This window comes from Bactrocera latifrons, unplaced genomic scaffold (genome assembly GCF_001853355.1).
Source record: "Bactrocera latifrons isolate USDA-ARS-PBARC rearing strain unplaced genomic scaffold, ASM185335v1 scaffold_46, whole genome shotgun sequence".
Lineage (NCBI taxonomy): Eukaryota > Metazoa > Arthropoda > Insecta > Diptera > Tephritidae > Bactrocera > Bactrocera latifrons.
In genome coordinates, this window is record NW_017537112.1 from 1,645,514 (window position 1) to 1,659,734 (window position 14,221).

At 34.9% G+C, this 14,221-nt stretch overlaps 1 protein-coding gene across 2 annotated transcripts in view; it reads left to right on the forward strand.

Annotated features, from left to right (window-relative positions):
* LOC108973149 overlaps window positions 1-14,221 on the forward strand; it is a 172,907-nt gene that overhangs the window by 93,467 nt on the left and 65,219 nt on the right. For both annotated transcript variants that reach the window (XM_018940206.1, XM_018940207.1), the window contains one exon: window positions 10,147-11,118. In XM_018940206.1, coding sequence (XP_018795751.1) covers window positions 10,412-11,118 — 707 coding nt within the window. In that variant the 5' untranslated portion in view covers window positions 10,147-10,411. The remainder of the gene's footprint in view (window positions 1-10,146; window positions 11,119-14,221) is intronic.

The window sequence follows — 14,221 nt, forward strand, 5'->3', positions numbered from 1 at the left end:
TGCTTCCAAGCCATAATTTTGAAATTAAGAGCAGCTAAAACGAGGTTCTCTTGAAATATTATATACCAACTGATGTTTTAATTTATATGAAGCGTCAACAGAGATTTCGACATGAAGCCTGACACAATAAGGCTCTTAAATAAACATCAAAATAACCGGCAATATTTTAAACGCTTTTAATACTTAAAAATTTCGTGAGTATATAATGGAAGGTTAAACATAGGAAGTTTATGCAATAAAATTATGATTGAATTTTAATATCCACTGTAAATTCCATGAACTGTCGTAGCCATCTTTGCTCTCTCTTCTATTTTTTCCATGACTATTAAAAAATATACATGTTTACAAGTTTGAATCGTATACTATTTGGCATAGAATTCCCCAAATTTTGTTCATATACTCGGAGTACCTCTGACACATGTTAGTAATTTGCACCAAAAAATGCTTGATTCATAATTATATAAAAATTCTATGAGAAAAATTTTAATGTGATATATTTGGTTTTCCCAACCGGATTTTTCTGCGGATTCTCAACTTTTGTGGAAATGATTCAGTGTTTAGTAGGCAGACACAATTTCTTTCCTACTATATTAACAGTTTTAGTAGCATACTTTTTATAGTGGCACATTTGACTGTTTTAATTATTTTATTAAAAGAGACACGTGGAACCTAAGAAAAAGTATTTCTCCAAATAAGTAAATAATAATTTCATTTCTTTACCGTTTTTATACTATCGCAACAAAGTTGCTAAAGAGAGTATTATAGTTTTGTTCACATAACGGTTGTTTGTAAGTCCTAAAACTAAAAGAGTCAGGTATAGGGTTATATATACCAAAGTAATCAGGGTGACGAGTAGAGTTGAAATCCGGATGTCTGTCTGTCCGTCCGTCCGTGCAAGCTGTAACTTGAGTAGAAATTGAGATATCATGATGAAACTTGATACACGTATTTCTTGGCTCCATAAGAAGGTTAAGTTCGAAGATGGCCCACTGCCACGCCCACAAAATTGCGGAAACCGAAAACCTATAAAATGTCATAACTAAGCCGTAAATAAAGATCTTAAAATGAAATTTGGCACAAAGGATCGCATTAGGGAGGGGCATATTTTGACGTTATTGTTTTGGAAAAGTGGGCGTGACCCCGCCCCCTACTAACTTTTTTGTACATATCTCGAAAACTACTATAGCTATGTCAACCAAACTATATAAAGTCGTTTCTTTTAGGCCTTTCCATATACAGTTCAAAAATGGAAGAAATCGGATAATAACCACGCCCACCTCCCATACAAAGGTTATGTTGAAAATCACTAAAAGTGCGTTAACCGACTAACATAAAACGTCAGAAACACTAAATTTTACGGAAGAAATGTCAGAAGGAAGCTGCATCCAGGCTTTTTTTTTAAATTGAAAATGGGCGTGGCGTCGCCCACTCATGGACCAAAAACCATATCCCGAGGTGAATGAAATTCAGTATAAAATATTTTCTTAAGACCCTGATGACATGTACCAAATATGGGTGAAATCGGTTCACAACCACGCCTGAAATCTCGATTAACACTTTATCATACGAGAGTATAAAATGTTCGGTGACACCCGAACTTAGCCCTTCCTTACTTGTTTTTTCTAAATAAGCGTGTGCCCTTAAAAACTTTTTATTCTGGAAAATAGTTAATATCAGAAAAATATAAAAAATTAAACGATCTATCTTGGAAAGACTTACATATAAAAAAATTTAAACCGAAATAATTTATGATTATTTTTGTAAATCTGTAAGTATTAATGTTTATAAGTTAACATCCATTTAGCTATTCATAAAACATTTGACACTCTTATTTTTTAGCACATACGCAAATTATTTCTTAATTATTCAAATTTCAATAATGTCTAGAAAAAGTCGCGTGTCGACAATGCTCTGAGCTAAAAAATACTCCGCGCACACTTAGAGACACTTGGCTGACAGATCGCTTCATCTGTTGACAGCGCAAGAATTCTCAATGTCACTGCCTAGCTACAATAAGCAATGATCGCCCTTTGGTAGCACCAACACCATCTTCTCCTTCTTCTTGGTCTTTTTCTTGTTCTTTTGCTGCTTAGTTTCTTGATTCTAGTGTTCCAGCAAATAACCATTCTATCTGCATATATTAGCGTTTTTTATTTATCTCTTAATATTTTCCTTGTAGATTTGTATTTATCTTTCCATTTTGCCCCACATCATTAGTCAAAACAGTGAGCAGAACAGTCAGGCGAGCAAATCAGTGAATGACCTATCAAGTAGGTAGCCCTGACGTGTATGTTGACTTACTGGCTCACAACACTTTGTAGGCCGGAGGGCCCTCACGCTTTGTCTCGCATTATCTTTCGCTCCAAATCATGCAAATTGTGTGAGGCAATTCAATACCGTGTAGTGTCGTAGAAAAAATTGAAACTTAACCTCTGTTCTTGCGCATATGGATGTCCTGTCTTGAAATTCGTTTGGATTTGAAATTAATGGAGAGTCTTATTAATACTTGAAAATATATGTATATAAATTCTCAAAATATAGAAATGTTCGATTTTTAAATGCAAAATGAAATTGAGAATTCATTTATAATCAACTAAATGACAAATATGAAAACTCTACAAAAATTTTACAAAACTCTACACAATTTTTTTTTTTAATAGTGTGTTAATATCTTAAATAGTTAAAAAACATAAATTATTTTTCGTGTGTTAAGTACCTGTTCTCTTTTTAGAATGTTCAAACTAACTCTACGCGGAAATTTCCAATAATTAGAATTTTAATACTCAAATATATTTAACAAAATATCGGCCAATCTAGATTTAAGTACCTATGCTTTAGTACAGAAAGTCTGAAGGTAATTCTGTAGAATATTACAAAAAAATATTTAAAAAAAAAAACAATAAAAACCTTAGAAACTGTGTTAGTTTGGAAATTGTAAATCTCTCCAAATAGACGAATTTTCAAACTTTTTATAAAAACTAGCAATAAACTGGAAGAAAAAAGCCTACACGGAACTCTTCACTTTTTCAATTTCTTACAGTTTATATTTTACAATCATTATGCAATTATGAAGCCTCCAAAAATAGTTAATTTAAATATTTCTCAATAAAAACAAAAATCTCTACAAAAATATTCAAACTATGAAGTGTGCTTAAAAAATATAATAACTACGTTTTTTAAGTAATTTTGTTTAAAAATTTGACGAATTTCCAACTTTTCATAAAAACAAACAATAAATTACAAAAGAAAATATCCACGGAATTGTCCACTTTTCAAACTACATACAGCTTATGTTTTACAAGCGTTATGCAATTACAGAACATTCAAAAATTATGAATTTAATACCCTCTCGGTAAAAAGAATCTCTACAAAAATCTCCAAACTATGAAGTGCGCTAAAAGGAAATTACGCTTTTTAAGTAATTTTGCAAAAAAACGTAAACTGGTTTGCTTTGAAACAATTAGTGAAAATTTTACAGTATTGAAATTCTCCATGGAATTTCAGTAATTGCTTTCCAAAGAATGTAAAACGCCAACTAAATTGATGAACATATGATTTTGGGGCTAAGGCTATCAAAATTTGAGTTTCTTTTTTCATCTTATACATTATATGAGTTATTTGAAAAGTCTCCAACGAAAACTAATTGCAAAATGGTAATTAACTGTAAGTTATAATATATATATATACGATATTATAACCAATTAGACATAGTATGGCACAAAATTGGCCAAAACAAATTTTCCAAAAAACTCTCCAAAATTTTTTCTAAGTAGCATTATTAAAAATATAATGTCATTATTGTAAATGTTAGAACCAATTTACCAAAAAATTTGTTTATTTCATAAAATATAAATCATTTATAAATATTAAAATCTGCAAATACTCAATTATTGCCTCATTTACTTTTTTAACAACGAAGATGTTGCTCTTGCAACATTAATTTTGCGCAACCGTAAAGGGCTCTTCCTCTTCTTTTGCCATCTCAAATTCATCATTATAGTATTTCTTGTGCACGTTTATTTCTGCCAAACATATATTTAACTACTAACATCTTCACATTTTTTGCCGCTTGTGCGCTTCTTGGCGATTTCGTGCAACTCATGTATGCTGCAGACTCTTACCCACCAAGTATTATTATTTTGTTATTGCTTTTGCTGTTTTTGTTTTCATTCGAAGAATGCCAGCGCACGCTCGCACAGCACTCGTTTGAAGCATTTGATTGTCGGTTCGACTGCAATGATGCGGTAATTTCCGTTTACAGTAGCAATAGCAACTGCAACAACACAAACAACAACAACAATTCTACGTAGCCTAAGCACGGCTAACAACAGTCAAGCTGCCACAGCGCAGTCGCACATAATTACAGTAGCGCTTGTGGTGGCAGCCAGCAGTATAACTACAACGACAGCAGCAGCAGCAGCAACAACAACAAACAAAAACAAATCATACAGCAGCATAACAATCATTGCGCGCAACCTCGACACAGCTTCTGATTGTTGCCACTTTTTGCTGTCGCTTTTGCCTGCCACATCAATTGTTGTGCTCTTTGTTTTTGCGATAGTAGTTGTTGTTTATTTTTGTTTTTGTTGGCGTTGTTTAGCTTTGGCTTTTGTGTTGCGGCAATAGTTGAGACCTTTTTCACGTTTCGTTTCGCTTCTTTGTTTAGTCAAGAGTTGCATTGCTGCACACGCCTTTTAGCATGTTACTTAGTGAATTTTGTTGTTGTTGTTGGTATTGCTGTTGTTGCTGCATAGTGTTTAGTTTTACCTATTGCTACAGCATTATTTCTCTCGTTGCGCCGTGTTTGTTTTTTGTGTGGTGCATTTTTGTTTTTGTTGTTGTTGTATTTTTCTACTCTACTGGTATTTATTTTGTTAATTTTCTTAAAGTTTTGTCTTCATTTTCATAAATTTAGTTTTTTATTCAAGCTCATTGCATGCAATGACAGTTTTATTCCACTGCGTTACAATTTCCTTAAATCACTAATCATTAATCATTACTTTGAATTCCACTTTTTGTAATTTTTTGCTGTGCAATGGAAATTAGTTCCAAATTAGATGCATCATTGCAATAGTCATCAATATTTCTTGGTCCACTGCAGTTGTTTTGATTTAATGGAGTGCGCTCAGTGATATTTAGTAAGTTTTTTTCAGTGTAAATATTTGTGTCAAGCAATAATGAGTTGCAATGACAAAGTATAATGTATAGTATAAAGAAAAGCGTTTTAAAGAATTATTTGTTGTTACTGGATTACTTTTTAACATGTCCAAAGTAATGTCATAATACCACACACGTGGAAACCCCTGTCCTTAATGACTAAAATACTGAAAAGTAGCTAAAGCTCCTTATAAATATATTTTTCATCAGCAAAATCATTCGCAATAAACACAATAACATGTAGCAGGCACTTCACATCAGATTCAAACTATATAATGGCCGCTTTAAAACATCCCAATCAAGCTTCTGGCGAGTCCCTATCGATGTGTAGTCTGGCGTTGTTTTAATGAAACATACGTCACCCCCTTATTTCCCCAACTGGTTGGTCACTTCTAAGTGATTGCTGAATAATTAGTTTCTCATATGCAATGGCTCTCTGGAGAATTCACAAAACATATAGTTCATAGTATGATTCTCATGATTCTCAGTAAACCTCACCAACCATATAGCAAACACTTCCTTATCATCAATACTGGCTTGTTCATCATTTGTTTTCAGTTAACATTGTCGTAAGTTACCGACTTTTCGTCACCAATAACCATCCGCTTCAGAAATTGTTCGAATTTGTTTCGATTCGGCAGCGACTTAAAGATGGAAATTCGAAACTCAACAAATAAATTGATGCATTTTTTACATCAAATTACCAGAACGAAATCCACAAAAGCAAAATGAAAAAAAGGATCGACAAACACCACCTCTTCGTCGATTTCCAACTAGTTTTGACAGTCGGTTTATCAGGATTGGGAGGGATCTTTTCGAGACGCTCGATTCCAAACGCAGTTTTAGAAGGTGCAATCTTCCCCAAGAGTGCACAACTACTTATTATTTGGCCATAACAACCGCGCCGTTAATTCTGTATTCTACAGACTAGATAAGAAAGCGCAGCAAATGGGTATAGTAGTGAACGAGAACAAGACGAAATATCTCTTGTCTTCAAACAAACAGACGTCGCACTCGCGACAGGCACCCATGCCACTGTGAACAGTCATAACTTTGAAGCCGAAGGTAATCTCGTCTATCTTGTAACCAGTATTAACACAAACAACAATGTCAGCCTCGAAATCCAACGCAGAAAAATAAATATTTGCTATCATATCATGTATTTAATTAAAGCATCTTCTATCAATATTCTTAAAATTTAGTTCCAAAAATAAATATGCTTCACTAATTATTCATTTCCTTTAGTATATTTATTTTATCAGCAAACCTATGCTTCAGTTTTTGAAAAAAAAAAAAACGTCGAAATTCTAGCCACTGACCTATCAGACATGATTCCTATTGTATCTTATTCAAATTATGAACAAGAGACTTTAATTCTAACAACATTCGATTTCTCTAAAACCTGAACTATAAAAATTATGCTTCCGATGTTATTATATTATACACCGACACCCATATAGTTTCTAGAAATACTGCTGGGATGATTGCCGCACGTAATACCTATATTTATATAAGTATAGGTGGCCTGTATATAGACTCTACCTCAATAAAAAATAATTCACACCAGCCCAGTGCTGTGAGTTATATCAATAGCACCCGCTTCAAAAGAAACAAATTATCCATTCTTCAGAAAAATTTAAGGTCACTACTAACACCTAAGTAATCTGAAATATTTCCTATCCTATAAATATCTAAAATACAACAATTTCAAAGAAACAGTTTCAATTACTAATTAATGAGGCATACCAGAAAAAATATTTATTTTATTATTAAAAAATATATTTAAATACACGCACTTTCCTCTCTACCCAGAAAAGGTCTGCAAATCCGCTTGAGATCTGCAAATGCCATTAATCATTAAGCATTAATCAAAACGTAGTAAAAAGTTCCCAAGCAAAACCAAATACCGCCTGCAGCATTAGCAACTTTCCCAGGATCTGACGTAAAATTTGTTGCATAATAAAACAATTTACTTTTCCATACAATTTGCTGTTTCATTGAAAAGCCATTGTGATCATATCTTGGGTATAATTCATTCTTGAACCGGACATTGGGTTCGCCACATGTGTACTATATACCCTATATGTGTATGCATGTAGGTAAAAAATGCCCATTTGAGCCTGAAATGTTGTCCACTTCATAACAATCAGTTGGCATTTGCTTGTTAATTTTGTTTCTTTTTTTGCTATTTGTTTGGCTTAATTTTTTCTAATCAACACGGCTTAGAGCTGTGAATGCCTTGCGACAATTATTGTTGTGTTAATGCTAGAAAGTGCAATTAAAATGCTAATGGTATGCAAAAAATGTCAACGATTGACTCCGGCCGCCATAAATGTTATTAATCAAATCGGATATAAGTCTAATAAAATCGAAAAAAATCAATTAGTAAAGCTCTTTAGAGCTGTTTGTGTATAGGAAAGTTTTTTTGTTTATTAATTGTATGTGCCTCTTAATTGCTTATATTTAAAATATATTTATTCGTAATGAATAATAACAAAATATAAGGAGTGTTATTAATGTATTTTTTTAGGAGGTAGATAGGGACTAAAAAGTAGAAAAATAATTTGCAAAAAGTGTAAAAAATTAACCTCTTCTATCTTGATTCTTCGTGAGTTTTCTTTTCCAAATTTTCAACCAATATCATGCGAAAATCACCGCATTTGGCTAAATTTGCTCCGCGTGGCGTCTGGCTTTTTTTGAGTCAATAGAGACTAAGGTTATTTCGGAAATTGACTTTAACAACTTGAAGAACAAATTAAGAATTTTAAAATTATGAACAAAATCATACAAGGTTGTCAAAAAAGTCTTGCGGTGTTTTTGCGGTATTTTTGCGGTATTTTTATTGAATTTTCAATTGTTCATAAAATTTTTTTTAATGACTCATGCCCGGCTCTTGACCGATGCTACGGCTGCTACTATGCCGATCTCTTTCGACCAATTCAGCGATTAATTTTCGACGACAGGCCTTCCGGAGCGTGGCGCATCTTCGACCACTTCTACACCAGAACGGAAACGTTAAAGCCATCGTTGTGTGGTGGAAATGGAAACTGTATCGGGTCCATAAACTGCACAAATTTTATTGGCGGCTTGAGATGCATTTTTGTCTTTATCGTAGTAGTACTGTAAAATATGCCGTATTTTCTCTTTATTTTGCTCCATGTTTGCGACGCTATAACTCACGAACGACTTAAAAGAAACGACAATCAAACAAACACGTGTTAGCGCGTGAAATGAGCTTTCTAAAAAGGTATAGCATGACCTGATGCGACGAATAAAACTAGAACTACGCGCTCTCAGCGCCAACTAGCGAAAATACCGCAAGACTTTTTTTACAAACTATATTATCATACAGATTCAGTCAACTCACTTCAGACCGATAAATTGATTGAGAAAAAAAATTGCAAAACATTGCTGCAGGGCTCCAAACTACTCTGAGAAGTCTGGGCCCGATAGTAATCGTCGGCAATATATCTTCGCTCTCCTTCACTGGTGATCTATACGGTAAAAATGGAATTGAATCACAACATAAAATGCTTACATTCAAAAGGCAGTTTGGGGCTCCCATTCAGAAAGTGCTAGGTAAAATCGAAATCGTGACGAAATATAATCGAGATCGAAAATATTAAGTCTCTGAGAGCAGTTTTCTGACTTCAAAAAGTGTATATGGTCCAGACGACTATTAATGTTTATTACTGTATTAATTAAAGTATTAATGTGCTTACTTTTGTTTTGATATTTTTTAATTAATTAAATKCACCGAAATTTTGGAAACCAATAGTACATGTATGACTTTTTTGTGAAAACTCTATTTTATGTCAACTCTTTTATCATTTTGCAACAGCTGCCGATTTGCTTTTTTATGAAAATAATATTTTTAATATGAACCACGTACTAAGTGGCTCTTTTGGTTTCTCTAAAATAAAAAGAATTTGATTTTCTCGACAAAATTCTCATTTGTTTGTTGTTTTTTTTCTGCTGTCATGTGACAGACATGATGCATTCTATTTAACATTTTTTATATATAAACAAAATACAGTTATTGCAATTAATTTTCCATAAGTACAGCATCTTTTTATTACACATTTATTAGTGCAAGCTAAATAAATTTCAAAATTGGAAGTAAAAGCAATTAAAAAATAGATAAAACTCTTTGCTTGCCTTATTAAAACACAGTTCACAGTTTTTACGTGAAATGGAGGGGGGGAAAAATAAAAGAGTGATTTCAAAAACAAACAACAAAGAACTCTGCATGCATACAACAGCGCCAAATAGCAAAGGCGAACGCATAAATTACAAAATCCCAAAGTCTTTGGGAAGCTAACCATATCCGTTTTACTGCCATTGCACACGCTCGCTGAAAAGGAAAAAGCGCAAAAGAATCAATTAAACTGAGAAAAATAGCACAGTTAGTTACATATAGGAATGTTTGTATGTGCACATGCGCTTGCTCATTTCACTAGCCGCTGGCAATTGTGCACATTCTGGGCCTACAGTCCATTTCGGGCGAAACCAGAAACCAGTTCAGAAGTGCTTGCTGAAATCCGCACAAAAACTGACTCAACCACAGGCGGATGTTTGCGTGCCGAACGGGATTTTGTAGCCAACAGCATTAGCGGGCGAGCGCTAGCCTGCCAAACCGCTTGGAGCACGCTAATGCTGCAATACTATAAAAACGCACACACGCTAAGCCGCTTGGCCACAAACGTAAAGCGCCGTCGCGCAGCTGGCCAATTAAGTGAAATTATTCACGAAGTAAATGAAATGAATGAAAGGAATTAGCAACAAAGAAATGCAACAAAAAAAGTGATTTTCAATGATAATAAAGCACAAATTTGGCAGAAGTTATTATTATTCACTTACTTTATGCACAAAAAGAATAAAAATTAATGACGCGCTGCAGTCACGCGACTAATTAAAATTTTCCGAAAATAAACTTGCAAAATATTTTCTAATATCCACATTTTTTCTTTCTCAAACATTTAATTGCAGTTAAACGCACAAACCAAACTGTATGCCAATATCTGTAGCAACCACAAAAAACATAACAAAATTTCCACCAGTTCTGTGTTTCTGACGCGCGCACGCCGCACCCACAGCCAACGGCACGACAATAAAGCAGGCGCCGCCGCCGCCACAACCATTGCCAGAGTCAACGTGTCACATAGCTGCTGAGGGTACGCCCCCGTGCGCCAAAACGCTTAGCAACAACAACAACACTGCCATCGCCAACAGCGCCACCGCCACAGACAACAAAATGCCGATTTGCAATAAGCCCGCGCAGGCGACAAAAAACGTCGCCGAATTCGATGACTACGCCTCAGAGGCTGCCAAAATGAAGCGCACACGCGAACAGGCCTACTTCAATTCGTACAATTTCGACGCAATCCATCCCTATGACCAGGACGATATCGAAGCCATGGAGGCTCAAGGTGTCCACAAGGTAGTCGGTGTTTCGGCTGCTGCTGTTGCAACACACGCAAGTGCAATCACTGCCACAAAAGTGCCGCCCATTGTTGGTGGCAGCAATAGTCAGAATCMACAACAACAACAACAATTACAAAAGCCACACAATACGCTTAAGACGATTTATCGCGCTGCCTCGTCCATCGCCTCGTCGACGCCGAGCACACGCAGCAGCTTTCAACACAGCAGCAGTAGCGGGCGCAGCAGCATTGCTGACGATGTGAATAATATTGATGCTGTAGGCTATATGCGTCGCCCGCAACCTGCCGGCGAACTGACCTACACGTATATGCAACGCTTCGGTGTGCGTTTGGTGCGTTCGCGCAATGCTTCGCCGTCGCCGGATTTGGAGCGCACCAGCCCAGAGGGTGGCAGTGGAGGAGCTGCCATCGCGCCAGCCGAAGACTTAGTGTCGGTGCATACGAAGAAGGGTGGCGCAACCGAGGCGTCGGAGAATGGCAATTTTCTGCTGCCACGCGCCATGCTGAAGTACCAAAGGTAGGTCAATGCCACCAATTTTATTTTTTTTTTTGTTTTTTGTATTAATTCACACGGTGCGCTGCTTTTAAATAAATTTTGCATATAACGGGTTTATTTTTCGATACAAATTGATTTCCCAAACACCGTAAGTTGAACGGGTTTTACGCTGATTTTTACAGTGGGTTTGTTACAAGCGCTCTTTGGTTAAAAAATAGGTTCTTTCAAGTTAATCTACTTATGAAAGATGTCTTACAAAAAGTTAATAAATTACGATTAAAAAATTATTAGAGAAATTTGCGGTAATTTCTAGTGGCCTTCGTCTCTTACAGATCCCTTATTCTTATAATAGTTTGTCAAAAAAGTCTTGCGGTATTTTTATTGAACTTTCAATTGTTCATAAAATTTTTTTTGATGACTCATGCCCACCACTTGACCGATGCTACGGCTGCTACTATGCCGGTCTCTTTGGATTTTTCTCCATGTTTGCGACGCCATAACTCACGAACGATATAAAAGAAACGAAAACCAATCAAACACGTGTTAGCCAGTGAAATGAGGTTTCCAAAAAGGTAATAGCATGACCCGATGCGATGAATAAAACTAGAACTACGCGCTCTCAGCGCCAACTAGCGAAAATACCGCAAAACTTTTTTGATAACCCAATATATTTTTATTCATTAAACAATCATTCTAACATTTTTAAAAAATTCTTTCACTGTTTTATAATTCCAAAATATTATTAAATTATTGACAAAATCGTCCCTAATAACATGATCTAGAAAGAACTATATTCTTCTTCTGCCTTGGCACTACAGCCGTGGATCGGTCTGGGCCAAGAACACAAAACTTCACCAGTCGCCTCTATCCTTTGCGAGGGCTTGTCAATTTTCCATCGCAAGTGCAGAGAGGTCGTTTGTGCTTGATCTTCCCAGTTCATGTATTAAGTCTCCAGTCGAAGGAACATACCACTTGAGCATCATCTTTTATTCGAATGACGTGGTCTAACTATCGCATTCATTGAATTTTTATGCGTTTAACAGTTCGTGTTTCCATCTACTTTGATATTCATCGCTCAAAGATCATGCAAAAGCAGTTTTCTTGAATGATCTTAGTGCTTTCTCATCTCTGTTCATCAACGTCCCTGTTTCTGCGCCGTAAAATAAGGCAGGACTTATCCGTGATTTATGGAGCGTAATATGTTCTCATCTGCTTTTCCATTGCCTACTGATCCCAAAATTGAATTTCAGAACAAAAAATTTTTCAAATTTCGTTCACCAACCTTTTCTCTTCAATTCTCCTCATATTTATGAAATATTTGTTACATAAGCTAAGCGCTTAAAAACCAGCTATATTTTTAAATTTTAATATAAAAACAAAATACTGCGGATATTTGCCTCTACAAACCCCTCTAAAGACAAAAGTGCAAAACACTTGGCAGCAATTTATAAAAAACCATATAATACATTTTTATGAAAGAACTTTCGCGAACAAACTGACTAAATATGCAGATAGATACATATGGATCAATGTGCAAATATGTATGTCTAATTTAAGCAATAAATTCACTAAAAAAATCTTAATTAAAAAAGCGCTTGAATACAAATACTCTGCTTTTTATATAGTATACCCACCCGCAATCGTAAATCCACGCCACATTCGAAGTATTCTCAACACTCAACAATCTCTAGCGAACCGTAGAGTGAATTATTTATTAATTATTATGCTTAATGCCAAAAGTGGCAAGAAATCATAAAATGATTGCCCGGCAAGTCAAAAGTGTTAACTCAATTTGCATTAATCCGCTTAAGTGCAGCCCGAAATGTAGCAAACTTTTAAAGTGGCTCAACACCGAATTCGGCACAACTCTCGAGCTTCATAGACCCACAATGCGCCAGCGCCATAATGCGCGCCGACTACCTCATGCATTGGTATTTTTGTATGTACAAGTTTGTAGTAACGACAGCTGCTCCTTTTCATACACAACGGTAACCTTCTGAAAAGCACTTGCCAGTCGACAAGCTGGTGCCGCGTACGAGTGGGTACACGCGAGTACACCAAAGCAATTGGGAACTGAATTGAATTTTTATGAAGTGCGCTTTATTTGGCATGCAAAAACCACTCACACACACACATATATATATATATATGGTTATATGTACATATGTATGTTACAATTCTTCCTCTTCTGCTTACTTGCTTCTGTTTTATCACAGTTTTTCATTTGCCCTGCGGATATTTGGCAACAAAAAGTTTAAGTCAAAATATGGCGAACAACAGACGAGTAAATAACAAAACTAAATGTAATTTCGAAGTTAAGCAACAACACAAAAATGGGTGTATAGCAACAATTTTGTGTGCGAAGTATAAATTTTGGTCTGACGATAACATAAGGAAAAGACAATGAAATGAATGAAATAAAATAATTCTTACTCATAATCATAAACAAGTCAATCGTGAGGACGCGCAAGCAGTGCAATACAGTAGCGGTAGTGGCGATAACGTTTGATGACAGTGGGTCATTTCTGCTTTGGCTTTTTAAATATGAAATATTTTAATACTTAATTATTTTTCTTACAACGATAAACTTAACTTAAACTTCAATTTAAACTTAAACTTAAACTTAAACTTAAATTTAAACTTAAACTTAAACTTAAAATGAAAGGGATATTTAAAATAAAAAATAAAATTTAAATTAAGTGTTAAAATTAAATTTAAAACTAAAATAAAAAAATGTTAATTAAAATTAAGAGTTGAAATTAAAATTTATTATTAAAATCAAAAAAAAAATTTTTAAAATTAAGCTTAACTAAAATAAAAATTAAATCATAACTTAAAAATTTAAAATTAGATTAAAACAAGTAAGGAAGGGCTAAGTTCGGTCTTTGGTCCATAAGTGGGCGACGCCACGCCCATTTTCAATTTCTATAAAAAGCCTGGATGCAGCTTCTTTCTGACATTTCTTCCGTAAAATTTAGTGTTTCTGACCTTCTTTGTTAATCGGTTAACGCACATTTAGAGATTTTCAACATAACTTTTGTATGGGAGGTGGGCGTGGTTATTATTCCTATTTCTTCCATTTTTGAACTGTATATGGAAATGCTTAAAAGAAATGACTCTATAC